Raw genomic sequence first — 15052 nt, forward strand, 5'->3', positions numbered from 1 at the left:
TGATTGGTGCTGGCCACATCCCAATTCTGTTGAAAGCCTTGCCTTCTGACTCTGTACCTCGACCTTGGCTTCCACCGCGGACAAGTCGCACCTGTGGAACGACTGGTGGCACCACGCCGCAGCAAATCCAACCCGCTTTGCAGGGGGCTCTGGTGAAAACCGGGTGCCACTTAGACTCCGGTCCCAGGTCTCGGCTTGCGCCATTGTCCGCGGTGGTCCAGGGGGTTCACCACCCCAGAAGCCTGACAAGTACTACAGTATTAACATCTGTATGTTGGGATATAGGGTTATGTGTAGGATCACAGCGCCCTGCACTTATGTTTGGGTGTTACCGGTTGAGATTGACAGTTGTGGTTGACAAGTGAAGCAGGAAATGCGTGTACAGACCCTAAATAGCCCTTTCAAGTCTCAATTTATATGAAATTTACAGTAAATTTATAGAAATGTATACAAAACTTACTCATAAAGACACTTACTCAGAATCACGAACAGTCCAAGAAACATTTCCCTGACCAACCACAGCCTCATAATCTGAATTCACTACATCACCAAGCCTAGAACGGCGCCTCTTGTTCTTCATAGACAAGTGAGTTGTATTACAACCCAGCCCGTTCATTTTATAGTAACTGTGCTGCAGTACCACATACAGCCTTTGCACAATAGTGGCGCTGTTGTAAGACTGCATTCTTATATTACCAATAACCGGTATATGGAAAACAGTTTTCGGGTATTAATTTTACAGGGAGGAAAAATAAATCAGGTTATCCTACTTGTGTGCGCTATATGACATTTGCAAAGCATTCTGGGGGCCCATAAAGCACTGTTCTCAAAAGCAGCGCCATGCTGAGTTCTTGGCATATGGCGCACATATGCTGAAATCATCTATCCGCTGCGTATACCTGGAACACAAAATTGAAATGTTCTGTTATTTTCAGGAAAACACATTTTTTATTAGATTTGTCAGACACACTGTAAACACATACGGATATTTTGGTGCACATATAGCCGCCCTCCATTACTCACTTACCCGGCAGAGGGGTCATACGGTTACGTTTTAATGCAAAGTCCTGTTTTTAACTAAATTCACTCTTGCGTTGGAGATTGATGGAAGATCTCAATGCGGTGAAATTGCTGTTGTTATTTTCCTTAGTACCTGCTTTGCTTTCATGTTTGTGAAATTCCATCTCAGTTATGCCGAAAAAGTAATGAGGAACATATTCTAGCCCCCAACCCCCCCGCCACATCCTAAGCTTTGGGTTACTAGATTTACATTGTGCCTTTAAGAACATAGTCCTGGCCATGTATGGATTGTTTGACCCAAATAACACAATGGGGCTCATTTATGAAGGGTCTGAATCGCACACTTTTGTGGGGTTTCCCGATGATTTCCGACGAATTTTGGCGCACATGATCAGATTTTGGCGCATCGGCCCCGGCTTTCACGCGACAGAAATCGGGGGGGGGGGGGGGGCGTGCCCGTTGGACAACCCGACGGATTCGGAAAAACTGCGGAATTTAAAAAAGAATTTGTGTTGCAAGATCGAGCACTCACATGCACCAGGAAGAAGAAGGTGAACTCCGGCGGACCTCAGCGCAGCAGCGACACCTGCTGGATATTGGGCGCACGACCTTAGTGAATCCCGACAGACCCGAATCCTTGTCAGAGAACGCGCTGCTGGATCGCGACTGGACCGGGTACAAACTTACTACAAACTTGCGTCTGTCACTTAATTTTTATGTAGAGACAATAAAAGTCACTTTTCCAGCTTTCCTCGGATTATTATGTATGTATACGTATTTAAAAAAATGCCTACGGTAATTTCACTAAGCTGCAATACCAGACACAGCCAGTGGACAATCATGGAAAAATAAATTCCATGATCAGGTGATCGCTGTAGGTTTAGCGATCATCCAAGAAAAGCTGCAGCTGACCGTGCACTTTGACTACAGTGGCCTCTACAGGGGCAATGTGGTATTACATGCTGTCCACTTGCATACATGGTCAATAATATAAAATATAATATATAGAAGTGTTCTTTCCACTATATCTAAATTGCACTTGTTTGGAGGCAAAAGTTGGGTACCCCTTTATGATGTCCATGCCCTACGTGTGCATATATTAAGGGGTTTCTAAACTTCTCACAGGCCTTCATGGATGGACAGAAATTCCTCCTGACTCCTTCATACTCATAAATACTCAGTACAGCCAAGTCTGCATGTGTCCAATACAAGGAAACCACCTGACACCTCAAATGCCCTCCATTCCCCTACGTTATGAAGGGACCCCCAAAAACATACTCAGGCGTTCCTGTCTATATCACCAGATTTGTCCACTTTTTCTTGTGGGTCCTTTAATCCATAGTGTTGGTTTTCTGATTAACTAAACAAAATAAATGTTCCTCTACTTCCTTTGAGTTTGGGGCCTCCAGTGATTTCGCCTGCACTTAATCCTATTTTCTTGGAATATAATTTAGCACAAGAGGAAACAATAGACAATGGACAAGAATAGAAACATATTGCAAAAAAAAAGATAAATTGTCTCAAAAGACTTAAATGTATGGAAAATCAAAGATTGATGTGACACGGAGGAGCATCGCAGATACTTTAGAAGATTAGAAGAACAGTAACTAGGACTATTACACTATAATAGGGTCCGGCTGGAGAGGGGGCCCAGGGTCCTGGGAATAAAGGCTCAGCTGAACCCTGGAGTGGCTTTAGTCTTCTATAGGGAAGCGCTAATCTGTGTCTTAAAGGAGCGATACACTAAGAAGACAAGAGGACTTGTTTAGGAGATTAGTCAAATTGGAGATATCTGTGTAATCTAAGGGGCTACAGATGTAACATATAGCAGGTTCAGTCACCCATACATTCAGTCTTGTTAATATGGTGACTATTTCTAAAGGACAATAAGTGGGTGGTAAGAGAGTCCTCCCCTAATTATCTCTGAAGCCTCATGTTACATGGAATTGAACCTCCATCCAAGCAAGGAAAACCCCATCCCCCCAAAACTACAAGGGTAAAGGAGAGGGTGATTACTCTACTGAATGTTGAATAATGTTCACCTATATGTTACCAGATCCATAATGATAAGAATCACAAAACATAGAGGCATTCATGTGATCCAGGATAAGAATCACACTTCAATATGAATGCATTATATAAATGGGTCAGGGGCGTAACTAGGAGAGGCAGGGGCCCGTAGCAGACTTCTGAATGGGGCCCCTCTACCTCCTCCCAATTTATGCAGTGATATATACATTTAAACACTTAAACAGATCTGTCCTAGTAGCTGATGACCACATGGGGGAAGTACATGGCAGGAATTAGAGATGAGGGATCCCCAGTACTGTTGTGCTGCTGTTCCCTTCCTCTACCCCGACATTTCTTATCTGAGCTGTTGATTCATGCAGTATACTGTGGAAGATGTGCAGTGTTATATACATATTATTCTGTACAATGTGCAGCATAATATGCATATAATGGTGCACATCCTCCCTTTAGTGTGTCAGGTCAGATGCTGGGGTCCCCTCACACTGCGGGCCCCATGGCAGCTGCTATGGCTGCTACCACTGTAGTTTGTCCCCTGAAAAGGATAGAGTGAAAGAATTGTAGATGGATGGTTGGAAAGATGGAGAAATCAAAGTATAGAAGAATAGGAAGGGTGAAGGAACACAGTAAAGGAAGGATGGAAGGAGGTGAATGGGTGTGATGGAGAAGCAAAGAAAGGTAGGGGAAGAAAGTAAGAGAGGAATAAAAGAAGGTAAATAACTTGAAGAGAAAGGGGGACAAAGGAACTAAAGTGAAATAAGGAAAGGCGGAAATGGAGAGGAGGTAAAATGAAGGAAATAATGTGTGGATGGAGAAGGAAAGAGGGAGATTGGGAGGGAAGGAAAACAGAAAGAAGGAGATTGGAAGGGAAGGAAGGAAGAGAGAAAGAAGGAATAAAGGAATTGGGGGATGAAAGAAGGAAGTAAAGACAGAGAAAGGAATAAAGCAAGGGAGTGAAGAAGGAATAAAGAAAGAGTGGAAAGATGAATAATAAGTGGATGAGATGGGGAAGGGAGGAAGGAAAGGAGAAATGGATAGAGATGGACAGAAGGAAGGAAAACATAAAAAAGAAAGGTGGAAATGTAAATGGACAGGAGGGGAAAGAACATGGAAACAATAAGTGGATGAGATGAGCAAGGAAAGGAAAGTCGGGAGGGAGGAAAAGGAAGGAAAAATTGATAGAAGGAAGGAAATTGGAAAGAAGATTGGAGAATAGCTGAAATGGGATGAAATGGGGAAGCAAAAAAAAAAAAAGAAGGAGAGGACAAAGTCATGGATAGAAGGAAGAAAATAGATTATTGTAAGGAAAAAGGGAAAACAGAACACTGATAAATTCCATAACCATCCTATATATAAATACATCATGTATTTATCTCTATAACTTTTTATGCAGTTCTTACTCCAAGCTTCTTGCAGACCTGAGAATGATGACAAACGGCTGAACTGAGGGAAACCGTCTGCGCTCTCTCCATTACACGACGCTCTATAACAAATCCGGTATCTCCTATGGTGGATTAAACGCATTACACCTCATGTCCATCTGTTCCTGAGGACACTCTGCCTTTGTTAGATGCTGGGGGTTATACTTACTGCTCACAAGTGAAGATATTTCGCTGACTTTCTGGCACAGTAAAAGGGGCAGACACCTGTAAAGTAATGACGTGGCGCCATTAGGGTGCGTCCATGTCACACGCGGGTCTGTCGTAGAGAAAATTGGACTCATAGGTCAAAGGTCAGGATAAAGTACTACTAAAACATTTTGGAACGTTTGAAACTACCTAAACCAGAAGAAAGTTTTATCATGTTTTTATGTCATGTTATACACAGATTTTTGCACACATACATGTAATGTAATGTGAATTGCCCCTTCAGTAGGGGGGGAGGGGTATCAGGATGTTATTCGATTTGATTCGCAATGGTTCCTCACGCGTCACTTGGCAGTATATTTAATGATTACTAAGACAGTCTCCCCCGTGACCGCCCTGACCTACCCAATTATTTTTGATCTTTGAGAACATTGTATTTGCCTACCCAATGATGGAGCTTACTGACCATAGCAAATAGCATTCTTCCAGTGATAAAAGCACAGCGGTCAGCGTGGGCGGCGGCAGCGAGATCCGGAGGCCGGCGCGGTGATCGGGGCCCCTCTCTCTCTTCTTCTTCTTCTTCTTCCCCTTTGATGTTTTTATTTCCTGTTAAAATAAAGAAAAAATCATTGGAAACTTACCAGAATCGCCATCATTGTAGTAGAGTATGGTGAAGCCGCGTGCCATGGAGCGACGCGGACACCGGTGGCGAAATGCGTTGTGCCGTCAGAGCGACCGCGGCTACATGCATCTGTCATGTCTCATCTCATTCACTTTGCTGAATCCTTTTGATTCTCACATCTTAGAGGAGACATATAAGGAATCAAAGTGAACGTGTCAGAATAACACAAGTCGTCAAGACCAGGAATGTTCACTGACCCTGTGGGGAAAGGTGCTGAGACGCCGTGAATAGGACAACAGATGGGGGGGGGTTGGCTTTTGTATGCTAATGATTTTGTGAGAGGGGTCTTAGGGTGCTCACATAAAATGAAATGAAAAATAATCGTAAATTTATTAAAATCTATGAGCAGCATGTTATAGAGTAAGAAGAGCTGAACAGACTGCACATGGTTTACTATCTGCAAGCAGCATGTTATAGAACAGGAAGAGCTGAGTAGAGTGTATACAGTGTCCTATCTGCAGGCAGCATGTTATAGAGCAGGAGGATCTGAGTACATTGTACTTAGTGTCCTATCTGCAGGCAGCATGTTATAGAGCAGGAGGAGCTGAGCAGATTGTACATAGTGTCCTATCTGCAGGCAGCATGTTATAGAGCAGGAGGAGCTGAGTACATTGTACATAGTGTCCTATCTGCAGGCAGCATGTTATAGAGCAGGAGGAGCTGAGCAGATTGTACATAGTGTCCTATCTGCATGCAGTATATTATAGAGCAGGAGGAGCTGTCAAGATTGCTAAATAACTAGTGGGAAAAGATCATTTTTGACATCGGTGTCCACTGGTCACATCTTTCCTGTAATAATGAGATGGTCACTGTGTTAGACGCACATTCTACCCACATGCAATTAACTTCCCTCCACAGGACGCCAATACAATAAATAACTGAGCTGTGCATCCAGGAGTTCCCCTGGACACAACGCTAATGTTTTTATACACATCATATAATTCAATAAACTTTTTATTTGTTGGTTTCGTTCCAGTGTTCAGTGTCCTGCGGACGTGGCGTGAAGACCAGAGCCGCCTACTGTGTGGCCAAAGATGGGTCCAGCGTGGGGAATGAAAGCTGCAAGCATCTGGCCAAGCCCAACATACAGAAGAAATGCCGAGGGGGCCGCTGCCCAAAGTGGAAAGCAGGAGAGTGGGGAAAAGTAAGTTACACAATGCCACACGATACACAATATCATCTTATGTCTTTTGGTTAGTAAGTGTCAGCATTATGTGGCCTGAGCTATATGGCGGTATTATGTTTCCTGAGCTATATGGCGCCATTATGTTTCCTGAGCTATATGGCGGTATTATGTTTCCTGAGCTATATGGCGCCATTATGTTTCCTGAGCTATATGGCGGTATTATGTGGCTATGTAGATGTATAATATGTCCTGAGCTATATGGCGGTATTATGTGGCTATGTAGATGTATAATATGTCCTGAGCTATATGGCGGTATTATGTGGCTATGTAGATGTATAATATGTCCTGAGCTATATGGCGGTATTATGTGGCTATGTAGATGTATAATATGTCCTGAGCTATATGGCGGTATTATGTGGCTATGTAGATGTATAATATGTCCTGAGCTATATGGCGGTATTATGTGGCTATGTAGATGTATAATATGTCCTGAGCTATATGGCGGTATTATGTGGCTATGTAGATGTATAATATGTCCTGAGCTATATGGCGGTATTATGTGGCTATGTAGATGTATAATATGTCCTGAGCTATATGGCGGTATTATGTGGCTATGTAGATGTATAATATGTCCTGAGCTATATGGCGGTATTATGTGGCTATGTAGATGTATAATATGTCCTGAGCTATATGGCGGTATTATGTGGCTATGTAGATGTATAATATGTCCTGAGCTATATGGCGGTATTATGTGGCTATGTAGATGTATAATATGTCCTGAGCTATATGGCGGTATTATGTGGCTATGTAGATGTATAATATGTCCTGAGCTATATGGCGGTATTATGTGGCTATGTAGATGTATAATATGTCCTGAGCTATATGGCGGTATTATGTGGCTATGTAGATGTATAATATGTCCTGAGCTATATGGCGGTATTATGTGGCCTGATCTATGTGACAGTATTATTTCAAATTTCGGAGGGAGCCAAAATAAAGCTTAATAATTCAGCTTCCCTCCACATGGATGACATTTATAGAAGTGGAAATTTTTTTTTACCAACTAGATGGTTGCCAGGACTTCTAAGATGAAACAAAGACTGTTAAAAATTAGAAAAGTTTCAAATACGACGTCGGCAGGTTCTACAGCACACGATGAGAGGAGGTGAAAATATCTAAACCTCTTCTCTCTGTATCTGTTACTATTAGAGATGAGTGAATTGGACAAAGTTGATTTCAATCAGAATATCATGAAAAATTTCACTGCAGGTCCTCATACTGCCAGCTGAAGCTCTTGTTCACCACCAGGAGGACCCGCTCCCCCAGGCTAAGTCAGGGCTCCCGGAGCACTCCAGGGGGACAGCTCATTTTTGTTTGCTATTCAGACCTTTACCAAATTTTTGGAGAAATTCATGTATTTCTAATTTCTCTCTGTCTACATTACTTATATTGATATTCTCACCTGTCCTGAGCCATTCCTCATAGAGAGTGATAAATAAACTGACAAACCGGAAACCAGATGGAGGGGGAAGGGTTTTCCAATGTCACACAAGCCCTAACAAGGGCAATAAGGGCAATAACTAAACACAGACCACGGTAGGTGCCGCCACTAGAATCTCCACTAATCACGAGAATCAGATGATTTCAGTCCATTTTTTTCCTAGTTTAATAATGTACGGTAACTTTGAAAAAACCTGTGAATTTTCACAGAATCCTTAGGGATTTCAAGGGATTTTCCAGGATTTAGATATTGATGAAAGCTCCTTAGGCTATGTTATGATGAACAAATCAGTGAGGATCTGGCAACTCCATAAATCAACTCAGAGCAAAGGAACTTATAATAACACAGTGAATGGAGTGAGAGGTTACACAGAGCCATCCACTACATAGTGGCCATGCTAGGTTACTGCAACTCAGCTCCTATTAATTCGTTTTAATACTCTCTCTTCCGGTTTTTTTTACTAATATCAGACTATAGCATTACCCAGCTTTGTGCAGATTTCGACTAGAATATATTGTGCAATAGCTTTTAAATCTTTTCGCTTTTGATGCTGTCTGCTTGTCAAGGTCTGTATATATTCGTGAACCAGCAAGCTCAGGATGAACTGCACTGTATGTCCTATCCAGATCAAAAAATCCTGCAATGCATGAAATCAGGTTTTTACTGATGTTAGAGACATTAGGGGGGCATTCAATATCGTCTTGGGTCCATAGTTAGGGTTTGATATGCCTGCGCCATATTTATGCACTGTCACTTTGTTTGGCGCAATTTTTGGCACACAATTAGATTATCGAAAAGCTGCTCTACCAAGTTCTATTTCACCTTCATGAATATGGAGTTAGTATAGACCCTTTTTCGTTGTGCGCCAATTCATCAAGCCCTTGCGCCACAATCTGAAAGTCGCCAGTCTAACTTAGCGCACAAATTGTGCACCAAAAAAATAGACCCTGCGCCACAAATGATGGATGCCCCCTCCATTATATGGAATATACACAAACTACACCATATGGTAGTTACTTTATATGTTACATATAGAAGGGCAATAGGGGCAGCACGGTGACTTAGTGGTTAGCATTACAGCCTTGCAGCGCTGGGGACCTGGGTTCAAGTCCTGGGGTCAACATCTGCAACATCTGTATGTGCTCTCAGTGTTTCTGTTGGTTTCCTCCAGGTCCTCTGGTTTCCTCCCACACTCCAAAACATACTGGTAGGCTGATTAGATTGTGAGCCCCATTGGGGACAGGGACTGATTTGGCAAACTCTGTGCAGCGCTGCGTACTCTGTGTGCGCTATATAAATAAAGGGATTATTATTATTATAAGTTGTACACAGCACGCATGACATGTGCAGTCACTATATATATATAATCAGTCACTTCTATAGGGGGCCTCATCCTACACGTCTATGGGAGTCATATGTTCTTGTAGTAAATCAAGAATACTCCAGGCAGTGCATTGCACCCAATCCAGAAGCCCCCCTACAATTCTCATACAATTCTTGTATCACTAAGTGTGAAAACTTCTCGGAGAATAAAGACGCTGTAATTGAGGTCCCATACTGCGTCCTAATGCTGGTAAAGTGCACGACCTGCAGGATTATTATGACCCCAGTAATTAAGGATGGCAGAAGTTTTCCCCCTCCGCCCCTCCAACCAAAAACTCATAGCTGTCAGCTCTGGTAATCCCAAATTATAATTACCTAGAAATGCCCCCCCCCCCCCCCCCCCAATATGGTCTGCACTTCCAGTAATGCAAAGTTTTTTTGCTCTCACGTCTTGTCACACATAGACACGGACCATCTGCTCCGGATTACAAGGCATTTCGACTTAAAATTACTATATAAATCCTGCGCTCTTCTGTCAAGCTGTTAAATTGTGATTTAGTCAATTCTTAAAGGGGTTGTTCAGGATTACAAATCAAGGGTTTGCAGCATTTTAGATAGAGCTATGACTTTCTATAGGCAGGGTCTGGTAATGCAGTTCAACCCCCCCAGATGATTGAACATGAGTTGCAATACCGCTCACAGCCTGTAGACAGATGTGGCGCTGTTTCTCATTGTCTTAGGTTGTATTGTATTTCTGGGACAAACTTATTGATTGATATTAATTGGAATTTCTAGCCAATGACGTTGCAATGACTGCAGCCACTCGTTGGGCTAGTGTTGGACTAAGGTTCCTTGGGATTACCAGATAAAATCATTCTGGGTTCTCATATTTTAACAAACCCCCCAACCCCCCACCCCCCCACAGAAAATAGTCCATAGTAGCCCGTAAACTTGGTTGTCTTCTGTGGTATCAAAGGTGTCCAGTATTAGGTTAGCGGTGGGACCCACCGGAGGATCCTCTGATTCCCTGATGGGACAGTCCGACAGTGCATTGGACTTGGAGGTCAGGTAGGGAAATAAATGGGTCATTACTTGGTACAGTATCAGTCTCTGTGCATCAATGCTATCACATGACCTCGGAGGCCAGTGATTGGCTGCAACATCCAGGTGGGTTGGTCAATGATGACATCACTAAAGCACCACAGACAAGCGGCGGGGGTGGGGAATAGATAAATAACCCTACTTACATCCCAAATTTACTGGGGTTAGATTGTTACTTTTTCCCTATTAACTCAATAATTTACAATGTATTATACTATATATACAATAATCACACACAAAATATGCATTATATACATTATCACTAGATTTTTTTTATTATTTTTATATAAAAATCTGACCAAAACTGAAAAATAGAAGAAATATGGAACACTCATGTCTGGTTTACCATCAGATTTCATACTTTTTGTACATTTTTGTATATTGTATATATAAAGGGGATCAGTGGTCTTATTGCCAAGTCATTTATCAGAATAGTCAAAACAGATGCATTATATATTCATTGGATTGGTCCAAAATTTATAAAATTGGCAAAATCCCCTAAAGCTTTTGTAAGTGCCAGGTGAGAAGTTTCATGGGGTGAAAAGTTAAGCCTTGTATATACCGGAGAGGAGGAATATAAGCAGAGCCCGGCGAGGGCAGATTATATTACTATATAATGGCTGCATTGCATTTGTTGTCAATTATATTATTGGGGATTACTAGGACATATGGGCCCCAACAAGAGATGACGCAGAATAGGAGGGGAATGAGGAGGAGGGGCTCCGTGGTACATGAAGACAATGGGGGTCATTTACTAAGTGCCTGAATCACGTTTTTCCCGGCGGGTTACCCGAATTTTTCCGTTTTGCACCGATTTTCCCTGAATTGCCCCGGGTTTTTGGCGCACGCGATCGGATTGTGCGCGTGCACGCAACGGAAATCAGGGGGCGTGGCCGTACGAAAACCCGACGGATTCGGAAAAAACGGCGCATTTTTTAAAAAAAAAAAAGTGTCGCTTGACACGCGCTTACCTGCACCCAGCCTGGCTTGGTGAACTTCAGTGCACTCCGGCGGAATTCAGCGCAGCAGCGACACCTAGTGGACATCGGGGGAACTACCTTAGTGAATCGGCGGAAGACCCGAATCCTCCACACAGAACGCGCCGCTGGATTGCGAATGGACCGGGTAAGTAAATCTGCCCCAATGGGCTCAAGGAATCTGTGGCCACAATTTATAGTGTATTACGTTTGAGGATCACAGTGGATATTATAGATAGAACACGGCAAAGGGAACAGCTCTGGTTATATCATGTATTCATAGTCCATATATCAGAGGCTTGTGATGGAATTATTTCTGTCCATTTACTTCCAATATATATACTGTACATTAGTTTACACCGGCCATTGGTCAGCAGTGCAGTCTGGTCATCTTTGCTATAGGGTAAGAAGACAGATGCCAGACCCCCTTCACTTTGCTCCTCATGCTGTATAACATACTCACTGCAGATAGGACACTATGTACAAACTGCACAGCTCTCCCTGCTCTTTAACATACTTCCTGCAGATAGGACACTATGTACAATCTGTTCAGCTCCTCCTGCTCTACAACATGCTCCCTGCAGATAGGACACTATGTACCATTTCCTCAGCTCCTCCTGCCCTATAACATGCTCCCTGCAGATAGGACACTATGTACAATCTGTTCAGCTCCTCCTGCTCTATAACATGCTGCCTGCAGATAGGACACTATGTACAATCTGCTCAGCTCCTCCTGCTCTATAACATGCTCCCTGCAGATAGGACACTATGTACAATCTGCTCCCTTCCTCGTGCTCCATAACACGCTACCTGCAGATAGGACACTATGTACAATCAGCTCCTCTCCTCCTGTTCTATAACATGCTGCCTGCAGATAGTACACTATGTACAATGTACTCCCCTTCTCCAGCTCTATAACACGCTGCCTGCAGATAGGACACTATGTACAATCTGTTCAGCTCCTCCTGCTCTACAACATGCTCCCTGCAGATAGGACACTATGTACAATTTCCTCAGTTCCTCCTGCTCTATAACATGCTCCCTGCAGATAGGACACTATGTACAATCTGTTCAGCTCCTCCTGCTCTATAACATGCTGCCTGCAGATAGGACACTATGTGCAATCTGTTCAGCTCCCCCTGGTCTATACCATGCTGCCTGCAGATAGGACACTATGTACAATCTGCTCAGCTCCTCCTGCTCTATAACATGCTCCCTACAGATAGGACACTATGTACAATCTGCTCCCTTCCTCCTGCTCCATAACACGCTACCTGCAGATAGGACACTATGTACAATCTGCTCCCCTCTTCCTGCTCTATAACATGCTGCCTGCAGATAGGACACTATATACAATCTGCTCCCATCCTCCTGCTCTATAACATGCTGCCTGCAGATAGGACACCATGTACAATCTGCTCCTCTCCTCCTGTTCTATAACATGCTGCCTGCAGATAGGACACTATGTACAATCTGCTCCCCTCCTCCCGCTCTATAACACGCTGCCTGCAGATAGGACACTATGTACAATCTGCTCCCCTCCTCCTGTTCTATAACATGCTGGCTGCAGATAGGACACTATGTACAATCAGCTCCTCTCTTCCTGTTCTATAACATGCTGCCTGCAGATAGGACACTATGTACAATCAGCTCCTCTCCTCCTGTTCTATAACATGCTACCTGCAGATAAGACACTATGTACAATCAGCTCCTCTCCTCCTGTTCTATAACATGCTGCTTGTCGACTCATCTGATATAGGAAAGGCAACTCCCTCCCAACAACACAGAAAAGTTTTGGATATATTACATTCTCCCCAAGCTAAAACAGAGAACATTTTGACTCACAAAGAGTTAACCTTGCACCATAATTAATATACTTTAATGTTCTCCATCCTGAGGAGGAGGAAGAGGAGGAGGAGGAGGAGGAGGAGGAGGAGGAAGGCAGGAGTGTGTACAATGGCCTCAGTGAGGATGCGCTGCTACAAGTCTCCATAGATGTAACGCACTGCTCATTATTCCATTCATGGCGTGTGATACAATACAATAGCGCGGCCTGTGTTCTGCTGCCAGGATTACCTGGCCACCATCCTACATGCCCCAAACCGGGCAAACCTAAACAACAGCCCCACTGTTACCTACAGAATATGCTATGGGCTATACATATAGAAGATGATCCCCTTATTTATAGGAAGCCTTAAGAAGAAAATATTTAGCAAGAAGTGTATTTGGAATTAAAGGGATCCTCCAATGTATCAGTCTGTGTCACATGATTGGGGATTGCAGGTGGTGGTCACGCGCTGTAGGGGGCAGGTGCGGCCACTTGACACTTGCATTGTGCTGCCCATGAATGACTCTTTGTACATAGTCATGTCAGTAAGTGTTTGCCTCATTACCATAAGTGGCTCTGGAGGGTAGCATTGTGCCGCGGCCCCGCAGTCATGTATTACAGCTTTCTATTATTCACAAGACAATGAGGTTTTGGTTAGAGAATAGCACAACCCCTCTAACTCCAACACATTGGTGCATTGTTTCACATGAGGGTGCATGTGTCATGATGGGGTTGGAAGGAATAGCTATTGGTGCAATGAGTGTTCATCTGTTTCAAAGGATTTTCCAAGTAAAATGTAAATAAACAGGATGCTTGTCTGTGCTGATCAGAATTTAAAGGAATTGTCCATTTTCTGATTTTCATCGTGACTTTCAAGTCTTTGGTGGAGTAAATATAGCTGGAGACATGAGACACTCTCTGGTTATAGAGTATAATTTCTAACTGCTGGGGGGTTTATGCGTGACTATACTCGTTAAAGGGACCTTATATACTCGTTAAAGGGACCTTATATACTCGTTAAAGGGACCTTATATACTCGTTAAAGGGACCTTATATACTCGTTAAAGGGACCTTATATACTCGTTAAAGGGACCTTTCACCCTGCAAAAAAAGTGACTAAATATAAAATAGGTCTTATGTACCTACCCGGTGTTCAGTAGTAAGCTGTCAATCTACAATGGCCACTGACTTCCTCTGGAACGATGTCCGGGAGTCACAGACACGCCCCCTTTTAGGAGCCCTCTATTAGACAGTGTGGAACACTGTTAAAGTTGATAAAATAGTAAAAAATTATATATTTTTTTACTTTTTTTTGACGTTAGTGACTGGAGGGATGAATAAACTTTTGCTGTATATTTTTTGATGTATTTTTGAAAATTGTTTTTTTTAACTTTTATTTCTACTTTATGTTCCTCAAAGGTCAGAATAGACCTTTGGGAACTTTATTTTTTCCATTTAAAGGCAATCTACCACCAGGATGAAGGATTGTGAACCAAGCACACTGACATACTGGTGTGTGCCCCTCATCTGGCAGGATCCGCTCTTCTTTTAGTTTCTAAGGACCTTGTTTTTTTTTTTTAGAAAAAAAAGGTTTTAAAAATTATGCAAATCAATCAATGGAGGCAATGGAGTTAATGGAGCCCCTCAGACTAATTTGCATATTTTTTTTAAATCTTTATTTCTTCAAAACAAGGGCATAAAAACCTACAAAAAAGCAGCATGATAAACCAGGGAGAATTACTCATAGATCCAGGCACCAGGACTGGGGTAATCTTCTTATATTTGTTTTCCACAGCCTTCTTGCTTCTAAAATCAATTTTTAAAATGATGCTAATGAGCCAGAAGGGCTCTGCGGGTCTTTACCAGAGCCCTTCTTTGCT

The 15052-nt window shown here is 42.8% G+C and overlaps 2 protein-coding genes across 4 annotated transcripts in view; one reads left to right on the plus strand and one right to left on the minus strand.

The window, feature by feature from the left end:
- ADAMTS9 (ADAM metallopeptidase with thrombospondin type 1 motif 9) overlaps positions 1–15052 on the plus strand; it is a 167702-nt gene that overhangs the window by 122880 nt on the left and 29770 nt on the right. Inside the window, exon 29 of the mRNA XM_072128981.1 lies at positions 6293–6460. Within this exon, the coding sequence (XP_071985082.1) occupies positions 6293–6460 (168 nt within the window). The remainder of the gene's footprint in view (positions 1–6292; positions 6461–15052) is intronic.
- Positions 1583–15052, minus strand: part of LOC140105080 (uncharacterized) — a 48272-nt gene continuing 34802 nt past the window's right edge. For 2 of the 3 annotated variants that reach the window (XM_072128983.1, XM_072128984.1), the window contains one exon: positions 1583–5240. In XM_072128983.1, the coding sequence (XP_071985084.1) occupies positions 3529–4572 (1044 nt within the window). In that variant the 5' untranslated portion in view covers positions 4573–5240 and the 3' untranslated portion in view covers positions 1583–3528. The remainder of the gene's footprint in view (positions 5241–15052) is intronic. The other variant, XM_072128982.1, reaches the window with a different exon arrangement.

The sequence above is a fragment of the Engystomops pustulosus genome, chromosome 10, assembly GCF_040894005.1.
Source record: "Engystomops pustulosus chromosome 10, aEngPut4.maternal, whole genome shotgun sequence".
Classification (NCBI taxonomy): domain Eukaryota; kingdom Metazoa; phylum Chordata; class Amphibia; order Anura; family Leptodactylidae; genus Engystomops; species Engystomops pustulosus.